The 17,053-nt window shown below is 37.7% G+C and overlaps 2 protein-coding genes across 2 annotated transcripts in view; both read right to left on the bottom strand.

Moving 5' to 3' along the window:
- LOC119482166 overlaps nt 1-17,053 on the bottom strand; it is an 88,992-nt gene that overhangs the window by 40,766 nt on the left and 31,173 nt on the right. The window contains exons 6-10 of the mRNA XM_037759587.1: nt 6,297-6,563; nt 5,812-6,114; nt 5,273-5,536; nt 4,441-4,704; nt 1,419-1,688 (exon numbers count right to left, since the gene is read on the bottom strand). Of these exons, the coding sequence (XP_037615515.1) occupies nt 1,419-1,688; nt 4,441-4,704; nt 5,273-5,536; nt 5,812-6,114; nt 6,297-6,563 (1,368 nt within the window). The remainder of the gene's footprint in view (nt 1-1,418; nt 1,689-4,440; nt 4,705-5,272; nt 5,537-5,811; nt 6,115-6,296; nt 6,564-17,053) is intronic.
- The window catches only part of LOC119481376 (putative high affinity immunoglobulin gamma Fc receptor IC), a 43,220-nt gene that overhangs the window by 16,091 nt on the left and 10,076 nt on the right, over nt 1-17,053 (bottom strand). The gene's annotated exons all lie outside the window — the stretch shown is intronic.

Genomic DNA, 17,053 nt, shown 5'->3' with positions numbered 1-17,053 from the left:
TGCTTTACTGCCCTCTGGGTGTATAACATCCACTTGAATCCCAAAAAGAAGACGCGCAGAAGAGAGCAAGCATAAAAGGCGAGTGTGTAATTTATGTATACAATGCATTTTGGAGAGAATTGTTGAATGTAAAGAAAATCTGTGTTGTTGGTACCATGCCGTTGTTGGTGGGCTGTTAAGGTAGACCAGCTATTCTCCTTTAAGTGACAGGCTACTCCTCTGAAATTTGCTCAGCTTTTAATTAAATATTTTTAATTAACTATTAATTATTAACATCTCTAGTCCAGACTAGCAGATGCATCAGCCAACATCGTTGTTTTTTAGAAAGTAATACTCAACATTTGACCTGATGCTGGTGTGTGGGAAAATGTCTCCACAACAAGTACATTTCATCCATTGTGCAATAATGTAAAAGTCAAAATAGACCTACCTCCAGACCAGACAAACTTAGGTTCACTGTAGTCAGAGTGAAACACCGGATATCCTCTTCCAGCTCTGCACACATATCCTGTTGTGTGTGTTTGTCCATGAACGATGTAGGAATCCTGTTCAGTCCCACTGGTGCTGCCAGGCAGCAGCTCATAACTGTAGGAGTTGTTTGATTGTTTGGGAACAGCCTTATACCAGTAGAACCTCCATCCTGCAGATGGATCTGTAACATTGCAGTTCAGAATTACTGAGTCTCCAGGACTCAGCCATAATGGAGACACAGTGAGGACAGGCTGAGGTTTCTCTGTAAGAAAGGGATTTCACAGAATGAAGACATGTTGTGATGGATCGTTGGTAGTTTACATGCACTGCTTGTGTCACAGTAACTTTTTTTGCCAAAAATTCAATCAGTGTGACTGTGAAATAAATAGCTGATACTGGACAGTGCAGGTCAGGATTCCTCAAAGTCTTTCTTGTAAAGGAATCAGGGATAAACTAATTATGGATATAAACAAGTAAACAACGATTAATGGCAAACACATACACCGTTTATTTGAAAATAATAAAAAGTGCAACTTCAAGACCTGCTGATTCAGTTCTCAAGATACATGCATGCTCACGCTGCAGAGCCGGCAGAGCTGGCAAGCTGGCGCATGTCGATGACGTCATACACAGGGAACGTGAACCGGAGTAACATTTTACATTTCTTTACTAATAAAAATGCTAAATACATCCATATAACGTTTGTGGTGCCTAAATACAAATTCTTAGTATCGATACAATCGATTATTTACTTTGCAAATGGATTTTAGATCGATATACGTCCCCCGTGAAGGACAACTTGCCGAGTACATATCGATTTAATTGGATCGTAGGAATATAAATCTATACATCGATGTAGTAGATGAATCGTTACACCCCTAGTGGCTCATAAATGAATACGTTCTTTTAGTGAACTTGGTCATGGTGGTAAAACTTTGATCACTTACCTGATACAGTTAGAGAGACTTTAGTACTTTCTTTTCTAAAAGGTGTTGGACCCTTGAGAGAACCAAAGCACTGGTATTCACCACTGTCTCTTGTATCTACAGATTGTAATGTATATCTCTTATCCAAGTTGTTGCGGAGAAATCCATGACCGTCCTTCATGAATGTGTACGACCAATCGGTGTCTTTTCTGTCCCTCATGTCACATATGAAGGTAACAGACTCTCCGGTAAAGAAAGTGGACCAGATTGGCTCAATGGTCAGCACAGCATCTAGAAACAAACACAAGATGCAGAGAGTGAAATGTGTTTTCGTTTTATGTCAATGTATTTATCGTACATTAACAAAACAGAGCACACAGAAATAGGATGTGGTGAAGAGTGATACAGTTGGTGGAGATTCGTCTTGAGTGAATATATAAAACAAGACAATTGTACAATCACCTTGAGCGTGTCCACAGTAGAGGAGGATATTAAAGGTACTGTTTGTAACTTCTTACACTGACACTCTTATAAATCATTGCGGGTCGGTGTCCTATGCGCGGTCGTGTGTGGCTACGCTGTTCCAACACAAACTACACGGAAGCACCAAAACCGCAAATTTATATCTAGTGAAGCCCGTCTGTTAAACAGTGTCAACTCTTCCTGCTCCAGCCCCCCGACCGCGGCCAGAAGACACAGGGGAGACCGTAGCTTTGGTCTACAGGGCCGGAGTCGATGTTGTGTCTGCTCCACTGCATGCCTTCACTCACACACCGTGCTCGTTCTCACTCGCTATCTCGCTCCACCTCTCACGTGCATGCGCGCTCACTACACACTGCAGACGAGTTAGTATCTCTGAGAATATCTAGTGAATGTACAGTGGTCGTTGTGCAGAAATAAATGCTGCAGCTCCTCCAGACCAACAAAGGTTTCCCGTGTCATTTCCTGCTGCTCAGTGAATAGACTGTAACGTTATCGTGTCCGACTAAAACTCCGGTGTCTCCCCTGTTCCTTCTGACCGCGGTCGGGAGGCTGAAGCAGGACAACACTAGGATCAGCAGTGATTCATGGAGAGATCTTTGTCTGGTCAGCTAACATTACTGCCAAGCAGGTGAAATATAGAGCGATATTGTGGTTTTAGCTGGTGTGTGTCGCCTCATTGTGTTGATCAATGCTCGTTCATGTCTATGTGGACAAGCGCGAGCAACAGGACGCTGACTTTCGTTGACTTAACGGCCACAGGTGTCGCTATTAACAAGCAATTTCTGAGTCCCTTTAAGAGCTAAAATAAAGTTTGAAACTTTATCAGACATTATCAAATTGAGAGAAACAAATCAAATAAAAATAATAATTTACATTCAAACAGAAATATAAAATCAACAGAGAAAATTTTACGGTAGGACTATCAAAGTTAACGCGTTAACACAAATTTGTTTTAACGCCACTAATTTCTTTAACGTATTAACGCAACTTGCAATTTTTAGGTTGTAGCTGGCTCAGTTTTAAAGCTAGAGTGAAGATACTGGTATCATATGAAACTACAAAACAAACCTAAGGAATCCATTGATACCAACCAAGTCATACTGGCTTGTCATGAAGGAGGTTAAATAACACTACAAAGTTAGATAGAGTTTTGGTGAGGAAAAACTGGCATGGCCATTTTCAAAGGGGTCCCTTGACCTCTGACCTCAAGATATGTGAATGAAAATGGGTTCTATGGGTACCCACGAGTCTCCTCTTTACAGACATGCCCTCTTTATGATAATCACATGCAGTTTTGGGCAAGTCATAGTCAAGTCAGCACACTGACACACTGACAGCTGTTGTTGCCTGTTGGGCTGCAGTTTGCCATGTTATGATTTGAGCATATATTTTATGTTAAATGCAGTACCTGTGAGGGTTTCTGGAAGATATTTGTGTTGTTAATTGATTTCCAATAATAAATATATACATAAATTTGCATAGAGCAGCATATTTGCCCACTCCCATGTTGATAAGAGTATTAAATACTTGACAAATCTTCCTTTAAGGTACAATTTGAACAGATACAAAATGTACGATTAATTCGCGATTAACTATGGACAATCATGTGATTAAAAGTGATTAGATATTTTAATCGATTGACAGTCCTAAATATATCCTAACCTCTGGCATTTAAAAAGTTTTATCAATGGCAACAAAACAGAGAAAGTCACTGAAAGTTTTTCCACCTTAAAGCAAGTAGTTACGTCTCATATGAATATGAGCTCAAATGTTGTCTACAAATAATTTTCCTAAGAGGAGCCTATCTGTCTTTCCTTCCATTTTTACTTTGACATGTTCACTAACTTAAAACAAAGTTACTCTGCTTTTGAGAAATGCTTCTACTTTGTGTATCGTAAAGCATCAAAACGTAGCTTTGGATCGGACGTTTTCTCCAACTTCCTCCTCTAAGTCTGTTCTTCCTTCCCTTTTACACAAAGCTCACATAACTAGACCGGGTTTGACCACAGCATACCTGTAATACTTAATTGTATGCACTTATTTGTGCATGTAATACTTCATATTCCTACTGGTCAAAATGTGAACAAGACTTTTCAAAATGTACCTTAAAAATTGTTTTCAAGTATTTAATAGTCTTATCAACATGGGAGTGGGCAAATATGCTGCTTTATTCAAGTGTATGTATACATTTATAATTGGAAATCAATAACCAACACAAAACAATGACAAATAGTATCCAGAAACCCTCACAGGTACTGCATTTAGCATAAAAAATATGCACAAATCATAACATGGCAAACTGCAGCCCAACAGGCAACAACAGCTGTCAGTGTGTCAGTGTGCTGACTTGACTATGACTTGCCTCAAACTGCATGTGATTATCATAAAGTGGGCATGTCTGTAAAGGGGAGACTTGTGGGTACCCATAGAACCCATTTTCATTCACATATCTTGAGGCCAGAGGTCAAGGGACCCTTTTGAACTTTTTCAGTTATAACTGGGGTTTTTTTTAAATCTCAGACTGTAACAGTTTACAAAAAAGAAACTTAATCAAACTCACATTTAACTGACATCCAACTCTCTTTTGATGTCCAACTCCACCGATCTTCTGGTGACTCTTTTCCTTCACATCTATAAAAGCCTTCATCTGACTTTGAGACTGCAGAGATAATCAGCTCCCCATTGGTATGTTTTTTGATGAGTTTGTCATTTTTATAGAAATCCACATCATGAAGAACCTTTTCTGTCTTCAGCTTGCAGCCAAGAGTGACAGGATGTCCCTCAGCTACAGGATGGACAGGGCTCACCAGGATAATATCTCCATCTGTAAAAAGATAAAAGAATAAGAAGTTTAGGTCAGAAAGATCAGCTGGTGCAGGTTGAACAAGTTGACATACAATGATGAGAATAAATTTGATATTTTTGAATTTATTATACAGATGCATATAGTAGCTCCCCAAATACCTGGCATTGAATGATGGAAGAGGTGGCACTTTGGTGATGTACATTGTTACAATTATATTGAATACTAAATATTTTCAATGTGAACTTTGTGGCAGTGTGCTACAGAATAGTCTACTAACTTATTATGATTGTGGGTGTAACTGAGGAGCCAATCTAGAGTCAGATAACTCTACAGCTACCTCGAGTATTAAATAAATAGTGGATGGATTTTGTCATAAAAACGTCAGTGGGCAATAAAATCCATATGACATGTTGTTAGAAAACATTACACTGGAACAAACCAAGTTTGTTTAATGGCTTGTTAAAAGAGATATCAAGTAACTCATTTTGAAAAGAATTTTGGTTAACACTAGTCACCTACAGATTTCAATCTATATGATAGAAAGTTGAAATACTTCAGAAACAAAAATCTTTTAATCAAAACTCACACTTTATAGTGATGTTGACTGCATTGCTGAACTGTCCTGTTTCAGACTCACACCAGTACACTCCACTATTCCAGGAACGGTTTATGGTGCATGTGGATCCAGTCATTGTCCCCAAGATAGTACAGGGAACCAGGGAGCCAGATTCAGATAACCTTATCACTCTCCACTTGGTGGAGTTTCCCTCACAGCTCAGGGACACTGACTCGTTGTCAAAGTGCTGCGCTCTGTCAGGACTCACTGTGAGAGATGCTGCTGAATGAAAATCTGAAAAACACACAATGATGGGAAAAACAAAGCACAACAAATTAAGATTAAAAAGACCACAATGAAAATAATCCTTTAGGTTTATTGTGGATTTAATCATTTTCATTGTTGAGGCTTAAACGGCTCTGAATTGTCTAACAGTGTAACACAGTGCACATTTATGCAATTAGTGCAGGGATGGCATGTATGACCTGATGCTGGTGTGTGGGAAAATGTCATCACAACAAGTACATTTCATCCATTGTTCAATAATGTAAAAGTCAAAACAGACCTACCTCCAGACCAGACAAACGTAGGTTCACTGTAGTCAGAGTGAAACACTGGATCTCCTCTTCCAGCTCTGCACACATATCCTGCTGTGTGTGTCTGTCCATGAACGATGTAGGAATCCTGTTCAGTCCCATTGGTGCTGCCAGGTAGCAGCTCATAACTGTAGGAGTTGTCTCTTGGTTTGTGAACAGCCTTATACCAGTAGAACCTCCATCCTGCAGATGGATCTGTAACATTGCAGTTCAGAGTTACTGAGTCTCCAGGACTCAGCCATAATGGAGACACGGTGAGGACAGGCTGAGGTTTACCTGTAAGAAAGGGATTTCACAGAATGAAGACATGTTGTGATGGATCGTTGGTAGTTTACGCACTGCAAATTGTCTTTCTCCAAATGTGTAATATAGGTGTGAAGGTGTACTGTCTTAAAATATATGAACCAAACTAACATTTAAAATATTTTGTTTACATTCAGATTAAAATTATGACTTACTGGAAGATACTCTCAATGTGAAAGGATTACTCCACTCTGTTGAAGACTTTTCACTTTTCATTGTGCCCTTACAGCTGTAGTCTCCACTGTGTGATGGTCTAATCTTGTGTTCACTTGGATTTTGAGGTGTGTATGAGTTGGATGTTGCCCATGCATACTCCCACTCAGCGTCTCCTCCATCCTCAATTACACATGTGAGAGTGATCGTCTCTCCAGAGTATATCTCAGGCCAGTTGGGTTGCGGGGTCACAACAGCCCTGTTAGTGACTGTTCATGATCAACCGGCCCCAAATACAAAAGATAGAAAAGGTTAAACATAATTTTTTTTGGGTTAGTCTTAAATCGTATTAATAAGTACTCTATGAATTATCAACTAGACCATTTTTTTCTTACCGACTGGATGACTGTACTCTGTGTAGTAAACAGGATCTCCTCTTCCTCCTCTGCACCAGTAGAGTCCTCTTTGTGGGACACGGATTTGTCCATTTGAGAGGAGATCATCATCTTGTGTGGTCAGGGGTTCAGAGGTTTTGTTGCCTCTGTACCAGAAGTATTTCCAACCAGATGATGACGGTCTCACAGAGCAGGTCAAGGTCACATTGCCTCCTGCTAGAATGTATCTCCTGTCAGCTCTCAGTTGGGCCTTTGGTTTTGCTGTTTAGTTTAGAACAAAGACATAAAGAAGGTCATTATTGTCTCTGTGAATTAGTCCAGTTTGAATGATAATGAAAATGAATAACATTAACTCATCCTTCCTTCTTGGTGCTACAGGTAATTGTAGATAATAATATATAAAATAATGAATCACTGTTTTAAATGTGTATATTATTAAGGTATAGTAAACTCATGAAGATCAATAGAAACTATGCTCATGTTTCACACTTATTAACCACTGAAGTTGTTTAAGTTAACCTAACATGGATTAAAGTGAGTACAAACACACTGTGAAAATGGATGACAATTTTAACACAGCCTTCTCTTGTTTCCCTTTGTTAAGTGTTTAGTGTCTCGAAGATAATTCAGAGAAATCATCACTGTGCTTCACTCTGGGAATGCTACATGTCTGCTACTCCTTAGTATTAAAATTACTTACGTTTCAGTTTTATTGGATCCGATTCTTCGTCCTCATCAAATTTACACGTGTAAGAACTCCCATCTGACATTAGTTGAACTGTGTTTTTTGATATCATCCGTGACTGATGGTTTGTGTCAATTTCAATAGACAATCCGTCTTTGTAGAAGGCAGCATTCTTCTTCTTTGTCTGATCACGATGCCGACAGCGAAGAGTCACTGATTCTCCTTCAAACAAGGTGGATGCAGGAGTTTGTAGGATCACATCTTTGTCTGTGTAACACAGGTCATACCTTGTTTTAGTAAGTCAGTTAAATTAAAGGAACATATGACCAAATGTTAAAATGTATCAGTGATTTATGTTTTTAATAGGGCTGTCAATCGATTAAAATATTTAATCGCAATTAGTTGCATGATAGTCCATAGTTAATCGCAAATTAATCACACACACATATTTTTAATCTGTTCAAAATGTACCTTAAAGGGAGATTTGTCAAGTATTTAATACTCTTATCAATATGGGAGTGGACAAATATGCTTGCTTTATGCAAATGTATGTATATATTTATTATTAGAAATAAATTAACAACACAAAACAATGACAGATATTGTCCAGCAACATGTAACATGGCAAACTCAAGCCCGGCAACAACAGCTGTCAGTGTGTCAGTGTGCTGACTTGACTATGACTTGCCCCAAACTGCATGTGATTATCATAAAGTGGGCATGTCTGTAAAGGGGAGACTCGTGGGTACCCATAGAACCCATTTACATTCACATATCTTGAGGTCAGAGGTCAAGGGACCCCTTTGAAAATGGCCATGCCAGTTTTTCCTCGCCCAAATTTAGCGTAAGTTAGGAGCATTATTTAACCTCCTTCTCAACAAGCTAGTATGACATGGTTGGTACCAATAGATTCATTAGGTTTTTCTAATTTCATAAGATCCCAGTATCTTCAGTATCTAGCTTTAAAACTGAGCCCTCTGCAACCTTAAAATCACAAGTTGCATTAATGCGTTAAAGAAATTAGTGGCGTTTAAGCAAATTTGCGTTAATGTGTTATTATTGTGTTAACTTTGACAGCCCTAGTTTTTAACATAATTAGAATTCAACAGTAAGTTGGAGACAGAAGAAGTTGCCATAGTTACTCTTACTATAATAAATAATGACTCTCATGGTTCATTTAGTAATGAATGAGTACATTTCCCCTGGAGGAGGCTCCACACTCACCCTGTTTGATACATTACTGTTATCACTAATAAGGAGAATTAGTATCCAAACTAGTTTTTACATTAGATTAACAACATTTAAACATGAAATATGAACACTTTGCTAAACAGGGTGATAATATCAACGTGGCTCATAGGGGTGTAACGATACCTTTTTACAATGATACGATACATATCAATTTCCATGGTTCCGATACGATTCAAGGGCGATATTTGGCTCATCCAGAGCGATACGATTCAATGACTTGAAATCGATATAATAACTTTTTTTTCCCAAAAATTCAATCAGTATGACTGTGAAATAAATAGCTGATACTGGACAGTGCAGGTCAGGATTCCTCAAAGTCTTTCTTGTAAGGGAATCAGGGATAAATTAATTATGGATATAAACAAGTAAACAACGATTAATGACAAAAACATACACCTTTTTTATGAAAATAATAAAAAGTGCAACTTCAGGACCCGCTGATTCAGTTCTCAAGATACAAGGCAGTGCAATATTTAACAAAAAATAGAATAAACCAGCTTCTATTCAAGTTAAATGAACGACGAAATCAAGTAGTCTGCTTACAGTGTTCATTTGGGATCTTTTCATACGTAAAAACATTTTTAAAACTATGTTAGACTAGCGTTAGTTGAATTTCTGTTTTGTTTTTTACTTTACTCCCGTGATGCTTTGTCTCGCGGATCGTCTGCTTTCCGGCTGGATACGTGAGGCTGATGCTGCGTGATGCTGCGTGATGCTGAGTGATGCACATTGATATCAACGGGTAAAGGGTAATTTTCTCTGAATAAAAAACAAATTTGCACGGGGAAAACACCTATTAGTGACGCCGCCCTCGTGGAGTGGATTGATAACACCTTGTCACGTAACGCACCCAAAGTGGAACTCTACCAACCGGCTCCTCTGCACCGCAACGCCAGCAGCTCATGCAGACCGGTGCCCGTCTCCCTCCACGCCGCTACCGGGTGAGAGAGCGAGGAGTCTCGGCAAAGGGGCACCGTTCATCTGCATGCACGCTCACGCTGCAGAGCCGGCAAAGTCGATGACGTTATACACAGGGAACGTGAACCGGAGTAACGTTTAACATTTCTTTACAAATAAAAGTGCTAAAAAATACATCCATGTAACGTTTGTTGTGACTAAATACAAATTCTTAGAATTGATACAATCGATTATTTACCTTGCAAATTGATTTTAGAACGATATACGTCCCCCATGAAGGACAACTTGCCGAGTACTTATGATGTAGTTGGATCGTAGGAATATAAATCGATACATCGATGTAGTAGATGAATAGTTACACCCCTAGTGGCTCATAAATGAATACGTTCTTTTAGTGAACTTGGTCATGGTGGTAAAACTTTGATCACTTACCTGATACAGTTAGAGAGACTTTATTACTTTCTCTTTTAAAATCTGTTTGACTCTTGAGATTACCACGGCACTGGTATTCACCACTGTAGCCTGTATCTAGAGGTTGTAATGTATATCTCTTATGTGGGTTGTAGCTGGGAAATATCAGACGACCGCCCCAGATTGTGTAATACCAATCGGTGTCTTTTCTGTCCCTCATGTCACATATGAAGGTAGCAGACTCTCCGGTAAAGAAAGTGGACCAGTTTGGCTCAATGGTCAGCACAGCATCTAGAAACCAACACAAGATGCAGAGAGTGAAATGTGTTTTCGTTTTTTGTCAATATATTTATCGTACATTAACAAAACAGAGCAAACAGAAATAGGATGTGGTGAAGAGTGATACAGTTGGTGGAGATTCATCTTGAGTGAATATATAAAACAAGACAATTGTATAATTACCTTGAGCGTGTCCACAGTAGAGGAGTATATTAAGAGCTAAAATAAAATTAGAAACTTTATCAGACATTATCAAACTGACAGAAACAAATCAAATAATAATAATAATAATAATTAACAGTCAAAGAGAAATATAAAATCAACAGAGAAAACTTTACGGTAGGGCTGTCAAAGTTAACGCGATAATGATGCATTAATGCAAATTCATTTTAACGTCACTAATTTCTTTAACTTATTAATGCAACTTGTGATTTTAAGGTTGTAGGGTGCTCAGTTTTAAAGCTAGAAGATACTGGCATCATATGAAACTAGAAAAACCTAAGGAATCCATTGGTACTAATGATGTCATACTAGCTTGTCATGAAGCAGGTTAAATAACGCTACAAAAGTTGCGATAATTGTTGGCGAGGAAAAACTGGCATGACCATTTTCAAAGGGGTCCCTTGACCTCTGACCTCAAGATATGTGAATAAAAAAGAAATAACATGTATGAATTTTGAAAATGGGAGTAGTTCTCCTTTAAAGGAACAGTGTGTAGCATTTAGGGGGATCTATTAACAAAAATGAAATATAATATTCATAACCATGTTTTCATTAGTGTTTAATCATCTGAAACCGTTGCTCCTAAAGTAGTGTTATTATGGTAAGGATGGCTTCTGAACGTGGTGAACAGCGTTACAACAGTTTTGCACTCGGTGTCTCACGTTACCACAGTCTTAGAAATGGAGAAGTGAACGGAGGCGTACTCAGTTGGTTGCAATCTGCAAACACAACATTAGATGTTACTAAATCCTACATACTACAGTTACTGTATCTTTAGTTTCCTCAAATTGTTTTTAAACAAGTTCAAAATTTTAAACACAAATGCAACAGAACACAAGATCAGATGCTCATAAATGCTGATCATAAAAACCCCTGAAACAAACTATTCTGTGAGTTTGCCCGGGTGTGTAACTGATGTCAATTAGAGTTAGAGCAGTAACAAGCCAATACGCTGCTTGTCAGCGTGAGTTGACATAAACTTAACTTCAGTTCCTCTTTACACATACAGAGAAGTGTTGCGGTGATGGCCACATTCAGAGTGTTGTCATCACAGTAATACGTTCTCACTCTACAGTTGGGAAGAATGCTGGGTACCAAAAAGTTTTTGAGGTGGCAGAAACTGATAAAAACAAGTTTACAGCATGCTGTATGTCTCTAGTTCACAATCTGCATAATTTAATATATATATAGAATAGGGCTGTAAAAGTTAAAAAAATAATAACAAGTTAACGCAAATTTGTTTTAATGCCACTAATTTCTTTAACGCATTAACGCAAAACATCTTTCGGAGGTTGTAGTGGGCTCAGTTTTAAAGCTTGAATAAAGATACTGGTCATACTGTGGTGTACATTGTCGCAAAAGAAGCTCAATAACGCTACATTTTGGCGAGGAAAAACTGGCACAGACATTTTCAAAGGGGTCCCTTGACCTCTGACGTCAAGATATGTGAATGGAAATGGGTTCTATAGGTACCCACGAGTCTCCCCTTTACAGACATGCCCACTTTATGATAATCACATGCAGTTTGGGGCAAGTCATAGTCAAGTCAGCACACGGACACACTGACAGCTGTTGTTGCCTGTTGGGCTTGAGTTTGCCATGTTATGGTTTGAGCATATTTTTATGCTAAATGCAGTACCTGTGAGGGTTTCTGGACAATATTTGTCATTGTTTTGTGTTGTTAATTGATTTCCAATAATAAATATATTCATATATTTGCATAAAGCAAGCATAGTTTTTTTTCACTCCCATGCTGATAAAACTATTAAATACTTGACAAATCTCCCTTTAAGGTACATTTTGAACAGATAAAAGATGTGCGATTAATTTACAATTAATCTTGATTATGTACAGTGCATGGACTATGGACAATCATAAAATTAATTGCGATTAAATATTTGAATCGATTGACAGCCCTAAATATATCCTAACCTCAGGCATTTAAAAAGTTTTATCAATGGCAACAAAACAGAGAAAGTCACTGATGTACTCACAGAAAAGCCCCAGCACGCAGAACAAAGTGTGTCCCATCCTCACCTCCAGCACTGACACTGTTACTCTGCTCCTGACAAGTATTTCCACTTTAAAGCATGTGAGTGAGTAGTTACGTCTCAGCTACAGTAAATATGAGCTCATATGTTGTCTACAAATAATTTTTCTAAGAAAAGCCTCTGTCTCTGTCCTTCCTGTTTTACTTCTCTGTCTCTTTCCTTCCTGTTTTTTTTTTATATGTTTGAAAAAACACTGTTAATCTGCTTCTGAGAAATGCTTCTACTTTGTGTATCCTAAAGCATGAAAATTTAGCTTTGGATCAGACATTTTCTTCCACTTTCTCTTTGAGTCTGTGCTTCTTTCCCTTTTACACAAAGCTCACATACACTAACTAGACTGGGTTTGACCACATCATCTCCTAAACAAACCTACCTGTAATACTTAATTTTGCACTTATTTGTGCATGTAATACTTTATATTCCTACTGCTCTTGCAACCATGTGTCATGTTATATGTATATATCTTTGTAAGCATGTACAGAACATTCTGTTTGTGTCTCTAACACCCTCCTGAGAAAATGTGATATGATATGTGGTCAAAACGTGCACAAATTATTTTCCGGTGGAATTGTATTTTGAAGGAAACTCGGGTAACTCTGGTGAGGTGCTGGCTCACAGGCAGAGAGGTGGAGAAAGCCGCAAACTGATGCACTCTTTTTATTTTAAATTCTCTGCATCAACTTTTTGCCACATCTTCCCTTCCCTTCAGAATAAAAGCTGGCAATCGTCCGTCTGTATAGTGTTCAGGTTGGTACAACTCTCTCTTCTGTCATCTTGAATGTAACAGCAGTACATTCCATGTTTCCTGTTACATTTACTATATTTTACTACGATCCAGTCTCTGAGCACCAATCAGGACTCTGCTACAGTCAACCAGGATGAAACTCAACAGCATGTATCCTCCACTCTTATCCTCAGTCAGCCTTCCTTATAATACGGGATGATTTTTCGTGCCTTCTACTTTCCATATTCAGTTCTTAAATATATGTATATATTTATCATTGGAAATCAATTAACAACACAAAACAATGACAAATATTGTCCAGAAACCCTCACAGGTACTGCATTAAGCATAAAATATATGCTCAAGTCATAACATGGCAAACTCGAGCCCAACAGGCAACAACAGCTGTCAGTGTGTCAGTGTGCTGACTTGACTATGACTTGCCCCAAACTGCATGTGATTATCATAAAGTGATTATCTGTAAAGGGGAGACTTGTCGGTACCCATAGAACCCATTTTCATTTACATATCTGGAGGTCAGAGGTCAAGGGACCCCTTTGAAAAAGCCCATGCAAGTTTTTCTCGCCAATATGGAGTGTTATTTAGCTTCTTTTGCAACAAGCTGCGTCGTAGTGTGACATGGTTGGTACCAATTGATTCTTTAGGTTTTCTAGTTTCATATGAAACCAGTATCTTCAATCTCTCTTCAAAACTGAGCCTTCTACAACCCCGACAAATCGTTTGCATTGATGCGTTAAAGGAATTAGTGGCATTAAAACAAATTTGCGGTAACGTGTTATTATCGTGTTAAGTTTTACAGCCCTATTCTTTATATACTAAATCATTGAGATTGTGAAATAGAGACATACAGCATGCTGTAAACTTGTTTTTGTCAGTTTCTGCCACCTCAAAAACTTTTTGGTACCCAGCATTCTTCACAACTGTAGTGTGAAAACGTATTACTGTGATGTCAACTGTCTAAATTTGTCCATCACCGCAACACTTCTCTGTAAGTGTGAAGAGGAAGTGAGTTTATGTCCGCTCACGCTGACCAGCAGTGTATTGGCTCGTTGCTTCTCTAACACGCGAGCAAACTCGCACAATAGTTTGTTTCAGGGGGTTTTATGATCAGCATCTGATCTTGCGTTCTGTTAGAATGAAGCTCATTTGGGTATAAAATGAGAGATTACAAATAATCTGTGGTTCCACAAAATCAGCCTCCCATTCATTGTCTATTAAGTTTAAGTGGATCTTTTACATAATTTTTCTTACATCTGATTCTGTGTAAATGTTGAATCATAGTCTTTCAAGTCCATATTGCTGTATAATCTTGCGACAAGAAATACAAGTTTTCTCACACTGCTTGACATTGTGAAATCGATGTTGGCCATCCTCTTCCTCATTTTCTGAAACGGGCACCACCAGAGATAGTTGCGTTCAAAACCACAATAATGACAGCTGTTTTTATTGCTAAGTTATCTATTGATGAGAATTGTAACTTGCAGGATAATATTTTGATTGCACAGCATTCCTTTATGCAATATTTCTAAAGTAATTTGTTACTGAGTGTAGAAAGCTGTGGTATTAATGGGATGAGGACGCTGTCTAAACTTGTACCCAGAAACACATCTTGTTGGTGTGAAAAGGAAGTGAAGGTTGTTTGTCATACTGATAAGCGGTGCCTTGGCTTGTTTTTTCTCTGGCTCTAGTTGGAGCAAGAAATAGCATTTTCAAAATAACATTTTGTACTAAGATGATAACTGTATATTTTATGATGTTTATGGCAAAGTTACAAGAGAGAAACATAAGATCTTATGTTGTCTGGACAGAGCGCTTGTTCACTTCTGCTTAGGACACAATTTATATTTAGCTTAAAATTAAATTTGACACTTCCTGTGCGTGTAGTTGCGAAGAATTTCAGTATAACATGAGAACTTCCACAGACGATGTGGTGACGGGATGATTTTCATTGCTCTCTTTTCCATGCATCACACTAATGTTGTAATGTTACAATCCTACATTGTTTTCACAGTTTTCTTTCTATTTTAGGTAAAAATACATCTTTAAAATTACACCTTGCTCCTTTTAATTTCCTCCTTTGAGCTGGATTGTGACAACTATGTGATCTAAGCTGTTGAAAGAGGTGCATTGTCTGACAGCAACACTTTTCAACAACCATCGCGTTTTATTTTAATCTCAATGAATTTGGCCAACACACAAATCTGAGATTATTACCTGCAGGAGAAAAAGCAAATAACTTTTAACCAGTAAAGAACTGGTTACATTTTGGGGCTATAGTCCACCATAAGCAGCATTGTACACTATGTTTTTTGGTTTGTTTTTAATTATGAAGTGTATTACATTAAATAAGTATCAAATGCATGTTTCTATGCAGTACATTTTACGTACTGAATGTGTATATATATGTTTATGTTCAGTATTTACATGCATTTTCTGTGCCATCAAATAGCAAAAAGTATGAATGCCGACTTACACTTGTTCTGTGAAAGAGGAAGGACGAAGAGGTCAAAATGTATAAAAGCTGAGCCCAAATTGTTATTAAAACTATTTTTTTTGTTTTTTGTCTCTTGTGCAGAAGTTTCAGGTTCGTGCCAGCTGAAACAGTTTCTCAGAAGCAGAATCCGAGTGTCAGTGCTGGACGGGACGCACTTTGCTCGGTGTGCTGAGGTTATTCTGTGAGTACATGTGAGTCTTTCTTTCTTTGAATGGTAAAGATTAAGTAAAAATGTATAAGTGAGCACAAAGCATCAGTAGTTTGTCAAGTTATTTTTTTGTTTCTCTCTAGTTTACAATTGTTGAAGTTTTTAGATTTAATCTAAAATCAGTTTTTAGAGAAAGAAATGACAATTAGAAACACTGCTGACAGCTTTGTGCTGGAAGTTTATTGATGCATAAAATGGTCAAACACAACAAAACATACTAAATTCATCCAGGTGAAACTAAAATACATACAGTATCAATCAAACGGTTTTTAAAAAAGACAGACGGAAACTTGATATGTTGTCTGATAACAGATTAAATGTTATAAATGTGTAAAGCTTTTTCATCAAAAATGAAAGAGATGCTGATTTTATAGCTGAACTATCACCAAGGTACTGAAGCTCAAATATTTCAAACAAGTTCTTTTTGCTGATTTTTGAACCAGCCTGCATTAAAAACAAAATGACATTATACTGTACCGACGAAGAAATACATGACATAAACACTAAATACATTTAATTATTATATGTAATAATCTGTAGTCTTGTACCAAGAAAAACAGAATATCAAAGCCATATGATGCATTTCCTTTAAATGATCTGCTACTAGGTTAACTGTACAAAATACTGGATTAAAGGAAAGCAGAAGTGCAAACAATAATTACACAAAAGCTGCAAATTGGTGTTTAAGCAAGGATGTGGTTTTTCATGTTGTCATCTATTTCCATTGGTTTTGTTCATACATATGTCATTATTGATCTGGAAGAAAAACAATTTAGGGTTGTGTAACAATTAAATGTGCTTTATGACATTTTACTCATGTCACTGAGTATTTTTGAATGCAAATATCTATGGTGGTGTCAATAGTGTCAGGTAGGCAGCACAACACACAATAAAAACTTTCATTATATAGAATTTTTATATGTAGCACAAAGTCTTTTCTACTTGACTGTACCTGCAGCTGATCTTGTCGTCACATTTGTGTAAACTCTCTCCTCTGGTTCATTATTCTCCCCTGTTGGAAGGATCACATGAATGCATGACAAGACAATTATCTACTTTATTTAAGTACAAAAGGATCTCAACTATTGTAATTCTCACTA

Source organism: Sebastes umbrosus, chromosome 22, assembly GCF_015220745.1.
Source record: "Sebastes umbrosus isolate fSebUmb1 chromosome 22, fSebUmb1.pri, whole genome shotgun sequence".
NCBI lineage: Eukaryota > Metazoa > Chordata > Actinopteri > Perciformes > Sebastidae > Sebastes > Sebastes umbrosus.
Note: the sequence above shows the minus strand (reverse complement) of the source record. Positions and strands in the feature narration are given on the sequence as shown.